Source organism: Helianthus annuus, chromosome 3, assembly GCF_002127325.2.
Source record: "Helianthus annuus cultivar XRQ/B chromosome 3, HanXRQr2.0-SUNRISE, whole genome shotgun sequence".
Taxonomy (NCBI): domain Eukaryota; kingdom Viridiplantae; phylum Streptophyta; class Magnoliopsida; order Asterales; family Asteraceae; genus Helianthus; species Helianthus annuus.
In genome coordinates, this window is record NC_035435.2 from 127,090,825 (window position 1) to 127,099,908 (window position 9,084).

General features: G+C 38.7%; 1 protein-coding gene across 1 annotated transcript; it reads left to right on the forward strand.

Annotated features, from left to right (window-relative positions):
* Positions 1-3,822: 3,822 nt before the first annotated feature.
* On the forward strand, positions 3,823-7,917 carry LOC118490498 (uncharacterized mitochondrial protein AtMg01250-like). The gene is made up of 2 exons (XM_035988163.1): positions 3,823-4,255; positions 7,817-7,917. The coding sequence occupies exons 1-2, from the start codon at positions 3,823-3,825 to the stop codon at positions 7,915-7,917; spliced, it is 534 nt and encodes a 177-aa protein (XP_035844056.1).
* Positions 7,918-9,084: the final 1,167 nt, after the last annotated feature.

Consider the following 9,084-nt stretch of genomic DNA (forward strand, 5'->3'; position numbering starts at 1 on the left):
GATTTACACATGTGTAAATGGCAAACTTACACATGTGTAAATTTTCTTTATTTATGAATTCACGTAAATTTAAACGTGTAAATTGAATTTCTAACATTGTATTCGAATAATAATGATAAGTGTAGAAAAAAATTTTGAATTTGAATTGTTTTTGACCAAGTTTTCATGGTTTTTTCATTTGTTCTCACGGTTCTCACAATATTTAGCGTTCTCATTTAAACCCTCCCCTATATATATATATATATATATATATATATATGGTTTAATTTGAACTTAATAATTAATTGATGGATTCTAAACAATTATGCATTCATAAATCTAATATAACTAGTTGTTTATCATGCGCGCGCGTTGCGGCGCGCTAAACCAAATCGTTCTATAAGAATGACAAAACATGTCAAATAACAAAAAGTAGCTCGAACTAAAACGTAACGTATTTTCGGTACCGGTTCGGCACCGGTGTTCACCGATTTTTACCCTCAAATACCGGTGTTGTACCAGTACCAACCGGTACCGAACCGTACCGTACCAGGTATATTCGGTACCGGTACATACTTTTGGGGATTTCGGTAACGGTATTTTCGGTACCGATTGGTACCGTCCTGTAACAACGTAGCAATACAAGTAATTGCACAGTTTAGATTACCTTTTATACACACAGTAAGTAAACTGACTGACATCATTCTTCAAACGATTCGAGATAAACGATGCGTAACCAGTCATATCCGGCATCGTGGAGTGCAATAAAAAGGGAGCAATTGGACGATTGGATGCTGGGCTAGGTGTTTCTTGGAATGCCACGGATTGTTCGGGTCAAAACCTCGATTATGAGGATTCATTTTTTCGTATTGTGGTTGGATGAGAATTTTTTTTAAAAATAAGATAGAGATCATTATAGAAGAGGTGGAGTAGTTGTGGTAAAAAAATGAATAGAAGTGTGAGTATTTATAGTGAATAGATATTTTTTTTAAACACATAGCCGTTGGCCAACGGCTAGCCCAAACGGCTACTTGTCTTGGCCAATGAGATCCCACCATGTCATCTTGATAGCCCCGCCCAACCCGGGCTGAAACCCCCGCCCAAGAGGCCACGCCGAAACCCAAGCCCACCCGGGGTGGTGATTTGGGCGTTTGTACCCAACCCACGCCACAACCCCCGCCCCATACCCCATATTCTAATATTTCCTAGATCTTTTTTTAAACACATAGCCGTTGGCCAACGGCTAGCCCAAACGGCTACTTGTCTTGGCCAATGAGATCCCGTCATGTCATCTTGATAGCCCCGCCCAACGCCCGGGCTGAAACCCCCGCCCAAGAGGCCACGCCGAAACCCAAGCCCACCCGGGGTGGTGATTTGGGTGTTTGTACCCAACCCACGCCACAACCCCCGCCCCATACCCCATATTCTAATATTTCTTAGATCTTTTTTTTAACACATAGCCGTTGGCCAACGGCTAGCCCAAACGGCTACTTGTCTTGGCCAATGAGATCCCGCCATGTCATCTTGATAGCCCCGCCCAACGCCCGGGCTGAAACCCCCGCCCAAGGGGCCACGCCGAAACCCAAGCCCACCCGGGGTGGTGACTTGGGCATTTGTACCAACCCACGCCACAACCCCCGCCCCATACCCCATATTATAATATTTCCTAGATCTTTTTTTTAACACATAGCCGTTGGCCAGCGGCTAGCCCAAACGGCTACTTGTCTTGGCCAATGAGATCCCGCCATGTCATCTTGATAGCCCGCCCCATCGCCCTGGCTGAAACCCCTGCCCAAGGGGCCACGCCGAAACCCAAGCCCACCCGAGATGGTGACTTGGACGTTTGTACTCAACCCACGTCACAACCCCGCCCCATACCCTATATTCTTATATTTCCTAGATAACTATTGATTTAGTTTGTTTTAATTAATTGAAATCACTATTTATTTAATTAATATATATATAATTTACTGTTCATTCAGTTTGTAATTTATTAGTATATAATATAATAGTATATAATTTTTGGTAACCAAGGGATTTGGTGACTACAAAAGAAACTAGAGGACACAATGCAAATCATTTTGAGTTGCTTTGCTGTCAAAATTTCGTGTAACCAAAAATTCAAGTTTTTTTTTTTAAAGGAAAACTTTATTAAGAAACAAACAACCGCTCGAAGCCGGGCGGCCACCCTGAAACTACATATTTACAAAACTACACCATTCTTTCCAAGACATTCTACTACCTTTCGATCTATTACAATACCAAACATAACCCAAGGATCTAATATCGCTAAAAACCTCGTCGATGACACAAGGCTTCCCTTCAAAAATCAACTCATTCCTAGTTTTCCAAATTCTCCAACAAACAAGAATGGCGATGCCACGGAACACCTCCCTTTTTTCACCTACCAAGCCGACCCAGTTATGAATCTCCAAAATATCACGGAACGAAAAGACGAACAAGCTAGATGTTTTGCACCAATTTTGGATTTTCTGCCAGATAACCGTCGCCACCCCACACGAAGTGAACAAGTGGTCCACCGTTTCGACTCCCGTGTTACAAAGCGGACACGTGCTATCCTCGACAAAAATATTTCTCCTACTGAGAGCCTCCCTGGTCGGAATCCTATCCTGCTCAGCCCTCCAAGCAAAAAGATTGCACTTCTTCGGAATCCAACTGCACCACTCCCAAACAAACCGAGAACTGAAATCTTTATTGAGGTCGAACAAATGTTTAACCGCTTTCACCGAGAACCCTTCCGCTCCGGAACCTTGCCACGTCCATCTATCCTGTTGATCCGATAAGAAGGTAGAACGCAACAAACAACATAACCTACTCCATTCAGCAAGCTCAACATCCGAATTAGGCTCGGTCCTCCACATCCATTTTCCGCTCGGATTAGACACCGGTTTCACAATCCGATCCTTCACTTTACATTTCTTTCTCTTCTCTAGGCTAAACAAGTTAGGAAACTCTTCTTTCAAAGGCCTCTGAACCAACCACGGGTCCAACCAAAAAAATAAATCCTGCCCGTTCCCAACCTCTCCTCTCATCAGACTTTTAAGGAAAATGTTGTCCGCAAACCGTCCAGAGCATACCTTGTGAATGTTACGCCAAACCCCATTGATAGACAACCGGAGCGGTAAAAAGTCCCAGCACAACTTATGGTTATGAATTGCATTAATCACCTTAACCCAGAAACTAGTGGTCTCAGACTTAAACCTCCATCCCCATTTGACAATAAGAGAAATATTGATCTCGAACAGACTTTGCAGACCCAAACCCCCGGCCCTAACCGGCGAAGCCACCCGCTCCCAAGCGACCCAATGAAGATTATTCCTTTCGTTAGAACCACCCCAAAGAAACCTTCTAATAAGTTTTTCAAGGTCTTTAATCACCCGCACAGGAGCCTTATAAAGAGAGAAAAAATAACTCGGAAGACTTTCCAAAACCGATTTGATGAGAGTCACTCTACCGGCCATAGAAAGACCCGACGCTTTCCATAAAGACAACCGGGATTCAAAGATCTCGAAAACCGGCCTCCAATTACATATCCTGTATAACAGGTTGTATAACCCCCTCCAATTACCCGACGCTTTCCATTAATTCGAAAACCGGCCTCCAACTCTGGCCAACAGGTTGAAGGCAGTTCTCGGGAATGTTGTTTCTGATTCGCAATCGGCTTTTTTGAGAGGTAAGTTTATCCTTGATGGGCCTCTAGTGGTTAATGAGGTGTATACTTGGCTGAAGAGAAGTAGCAAAGCTGCGTTTGTCCTTAAAATAGACTTCGAAAAGGCCTACGACTTCGTCAATTGGAATTTTGTTATTGACGTCTTGGATAAGATGGGTTTCCCGCCCCGGTGGTGTGCTTGGATTAGAGGTATTCTGTCTTCGGCCAGAGCTTCGGTCCTCGTTAATGGGTCGCCTACCTTCGATTTTCCTTGTCTCAAAGGGATGCGGCAAGGGGACCCGTTATCCCCGTTTCTTTTCCTCATTGTTATGGAAGCGTTGTCGTTCCTCATCAACAAAGCGGTGGAGAAAGGTATTTTAAAGGGGATTTCTCTTCCTAATGGTGGGCCGTGTGTTTCCCACCTTTTTTTCGCTGATGATGCTATCATTATGGGGGAATGGTCAAGTGATAACGTGAAAGCGGTGATTCGGTTCCTGAGATGTTTTTACATTTGCTCGGGTTTAAGAATGAATATCAAGAAGTCGAACATTTACGGTATTGGGGTGGAGCGCAGTGAGGTGGATCGGGTGGCGGATTCTTTGGGATGTAAGTCGGATGAGTTCCCGTTTAAATACTTAGGGATAACGGTTGGAGCTAATATGAACAGGATATGTAATTGGAGGCCGGTTTTCGAGATCTTTGAATCCCGGTTATTAAACAAAGTTTATAAAACATAAAAAAGAAGGGGGTTATATTAAAGTTAGATCATGTATAACCCCCTTCTTTTTTATGTTTTATAAACTTTGTTTAATAACCAGCCTATTTCAAATTAATTCATATGTAAAAATCCATTCAAAACAAATATCTAACTTTAATATACATATTTGGACCTGATCTTTGATTTTTAAACACTATAACTAGAACTCTAGAATATATAATGCACGGAGTTATTAATAATTAGTTAGCACAATGGCATTTTTGATATACATAAAACTGCATATTACTTTGCAAATTTGTTAGATGAAAGTGCACTGAGTACGAATGACCTAAATAGAAATTAACAGAAAGAAATGTTTGTGCGAATGCATAGTATTTTACTTCCTATTCTCTTCTTTGTTTTCATATAGGTAATCCCTAGATCTTGAATTTGATTATGATCGACGTTTTAGGATTCGAATTATCCCCTATTTGTTATTGTTGTTGTTTCTAAATTAAAGACCTACTTCTTGGTGTGTTGATGAATTGCTTAATCATGTCATGGATTTGACACAATTGTTCTGATAAGGTACTGAGTAGACTATAGACATATATAACGACGTAACTTGTTCATGACTTTCAAATATACCGTCGCAACGTGGTTTCTTTATCGTCACATTCGTGTTTTGCTTATGTTTATCTATGTTTCCAAACCATGGTGAAACGCGGATGATAACCCACTAGTTTACTTCATATAAAAAACTAGAAGTAAGCTCCTCTGCGTTGCGGCAGGGGCGTAAAAGTATGCCAAATAGTACTAGTGTCATACCACCATCAGCGACTACCAATACTGAGTCGATCCAGGACCCGCGCCTTGCGACGAGCTAATCAAACGTAAAAACATGGAACCACATGCACGTTGCGTCGTATTAACTCGCGGAATTTTGAATGAAACAAAAAAAATGTTGAACCGCACACGCACGTTGCGTCGTGTTAACTCGCAAAATTTAGAACGAAACGTAAAACAAAAATTTGCGAAAGATAAAAGGTACAGGGACCAAAGTTGAAGGTAAAAATATAGTGAGGTTAAATTGAAAATAATGAAAAGTTTTGAGTTAAAAGTGAAAAAAAAATTATGTGAGTTGAAATTGCAAAATATAAAAAGCTTTTGGTTAAAGTTAAAGAATTTATTATTATTATTATTATTATTATTATTATTATTATTATTATTATTATTATTATTATTATTATTATTATTATTATTATTATTATTATTATTATTATTTATTTATTTATTTATTTTTTTTTTGAAAAACCCCGAGGTATAATACACAAAATGTTACGAATTTATAGAATGTAAATTTATAGAATGTAAATGATTTTTTTAAAATTAGTTATACTTCCTTAAACACTTATATACGCACACATATATATTTGGGAAGAAAAAAATAATACAAACAAATATTCAATAGGAAGAATCAGAAAGCACATACGCATTTCTCAATGGTTATGTTAAATTATAATTTTAAGCTATAATTTACCACCACCAACCATGAATGGAGATGATGTGCTTGAGGAAAAATTATTTTCCTCCATATTAATTTATTGTTATTGTAACTGATGCCGACGTTTTTATTTTAACTTTTTCCCGTTCGGATATCCTTTTCATAGTGATTTCTTTTCATTAAACTAGTTCCAAAAGTAAATCGAAAATAGTTCTCTCTTTTGCGTCAAATTCATTGTATACGATTTTTCTTCCTTGAAAAGTATTTAAAACATGAAAGGGTAAAAATTTGAGAATTGATTAGTCATATTCTAAAGATGGATGATATAAGAATTGTATGGGGTTTAAACGAATCAAGCTCTTGTTGAGTCATTCAAGATTTGCCTCTTTAAAGTTTAAATTAAGCCGAGCTTTAGCTAGTCCAAGCCTAAGTTATTATTTAATACACAAACTTAAGTTGGAACTTCACATATCAAGTTTGACTATGTGTGTGACCCTAAATGACATATTAGCCACCAATAGTATCAATTCTTAACTAAAAAATGGTTTGTGGAAGTCTTAACTTTTAACCTATTTTCCCCAAAAGATCTCATGCTAAATATAAAAGAAAACCTAGTTAGGTTTTGCTTATGTGGCAAAAAAGACAATGTTTTGTTGACGTGGACTGATTATGCAATAAATAAGTCACAATTTTGATGATGGGAAATTCTTATTTGGCAATTCACATCAGCAAAAACCAACTGGGTTAACTTATAGTTAATGTGGGGTCGCTAAGGAAGTTAAAAGTTGGGAATGTCACAAAAGATTTCTTTAATTAGCATTGTTATCGGCCAATATGTTAAAATTGGAATTATTAAAATCAAGTTTTCCTTACTTTTATTTATTTATTATTTTTTTGAACGGCGTACAGAATCAATCCCGAGCACTCTCGGGTCACCCACTGGACAAATGGAGTACTTCGAGAGTAACCCGAGTCCACCACCAATTCCGGGGAAAACCCGGCAACCCACCCGTCCGTAGGCACGACAGTGAAATTACCGATAAAACTCGTTTGGCTCAAGGATCCAACCCAGGTTTTTCTGAGTCTCCTATCATTGCCTACCAGTGCCTCACTCTGCACTAAGTGAGAGTTGAACCTGCATCTCTCAAGAGAAATGCAAGTCCTCTGCCGCTTGATCTAGAGATCATTGGCTTTCCTTACTTTTATTAGTTTTAGAAAACTACATAATAAATATTATTATTAACATTTTATTAATTAATTTTTTATACTGGAACTTACATATTTAAGATTTTATCAATTAATTATAATCATCATTATGATTATATCTGGATCTCAATGTATGTGTGTGTGAAATCCAAGTGCCTTTGATTGTGCGTTTCACATATATCATAAGATTTAACTGTTTCGTGTTTCCAAAAAGTAAAAACTAATATGAAAACTTAGATGTCTTATAAAGCATAACAAGATTTTCCAAGAAATTTTCATTACGGATATTTATATTAAATAACTTTAACTTTTTTCAATTTGCTGATAGTATTCTCAACTTTCGATTTGTACAACACCACTTCCAACTTTCAACTTATTGACCGACAGCATTCCCAAACTAACCAAACACTAACCCAGTTTGCTGACATCAGCTGTCATATCACCAAACCAGTGTCACATCAGCTGTCATGTCATCAAATAAAGCCCAGAGATGCCATGTCAGTTGTCACGTCATCAAAAAGCCAACTCAGCTGCCACGTCAACAAAAAATTCCCTGACAGATGCTTTGTTAACACACAACACAAGTGTCACATTAACAAAAACTAATTGGGTTAGGGTTCAGTTTGTTTGAAAGTGTTATTAGCCAATAAGTTGAGTGTTGAGAATTGTGTGGTACAAATCAAAAACTGAAAGTGTTATCCGTCAATCGGTGAAAATTGGGGTTATTTAAATCTAATATGTTTTTTATTTACTTTCATAGGGTTCTTTTGTTCTAGAAAAGATGGTCGTAACAAGAACCTCCTCACACTCACCTTCAAAACCCAGGGTCGTTTCTTTGGTGCTAGAGGCAATATTTGGTAACACAAAAAATAAGTGTGGTAATAAATAGGTGTCATTGGCGTCACATGTCACCAATATTTTGTGAAATTTCCTCGACCACGCCGATTTAGCTTGCATTTTCGTATAGGAATACTTACAAAAAAGCATTTAGTACGTCATTACAAATAAAAGACACGCTAACGTATGTACGTTGAGATATCTCTATACATGTGCTACATCATTAAACAACAGACAAGTCAATCAATCATATTTTCATCATGATGGGCTAGCAATTTTAATCAAATTAGCCATCAATAATTAACCATATAATTCAACTGTGACTGATAGTCTCGTAGTGATGGTAAACAAACAACACCCCCTAAATTTGTTGAATTATTGCAGGGTTTTTTTGAACGGCCAACGAATCTTTTAAATGAGTTACTGGCGAAATTCACTAAATTGTGATATACTCGCCTCCAAACCGGGGAAAACTCTCACCTAAGGTAGCGTTCGTTTCATGGAATGGAATGGAATGAAATTAGGAAGTTCTTCTTTGTAAAATTGATCTTGGTTGGGAGAGGGAGGAATTTGAAATCCCATGAATTTCTTTAATCAAGGAAATTTGTGACTATTTCAACATTCCTTAGAAATCCTTCACTCTAAGGGAGGGCGGGGCGTCTTCGGGGACTCACCTCGGGGAGGCATTTTGCCGATTAGGTGGGTACCGCCATTAAGGCGGGGGAGTGAATCGGGGAAGCTTGTAGGTGGCGGCTCACCGAGAGAGAGGGGAGGAGAGAGAGAGGAGAGAGGGAGAGGGGACCAATCACAAGCTTTCCTTTTTTTTTTTTTTTTTTAAAAAAAAAAAAACCAATTCACCTAATAGGGGAGTGGCGCCATCAAATGGGGGTGTTAGGGGAGTTTAAGAGGGGAGTTGACGTGGCACACAGGGATTGGTTTGGCGTAAGAGAGGGCACTCACCTATTAGGTGTGCACCCCCTTCACCCTAATGAAGGAATGGAATGGAATGTTGAAATAGTCACAAATTTCATTGATTAAAGAAATTCATGGGATTTCAAATTCCTCCCTCCCCCAACCAAGATCAATTTTACAAAGAAAAACTTCCTAATTCCATTTCATTCCATTCCATGAAACGAACGCTACCTAAGTCCGAAGCCTGTGAACACTCGCCCGAAGGCACGACAGTGCGGT

What these genes read in the sequence shown, in the direction of transcription:
- LOC118490498 (XM_035988163.1), top strand. Translation starts at nt 3,823, where the DNA reads ATGGGTTTCCCGCCCCGGTGGTGTGCTTGGATTAGAGGTATTCTGTCT. An exon ending in GGTGGCGGATTCTTTGGGAT is followed by an intron (nt 4,256 to 7,816) that starts GTAAGTCGGATG and finishes TTACTTTCATAG; the next exon opens with GGTTCTTTTGTTCTAGAAAA.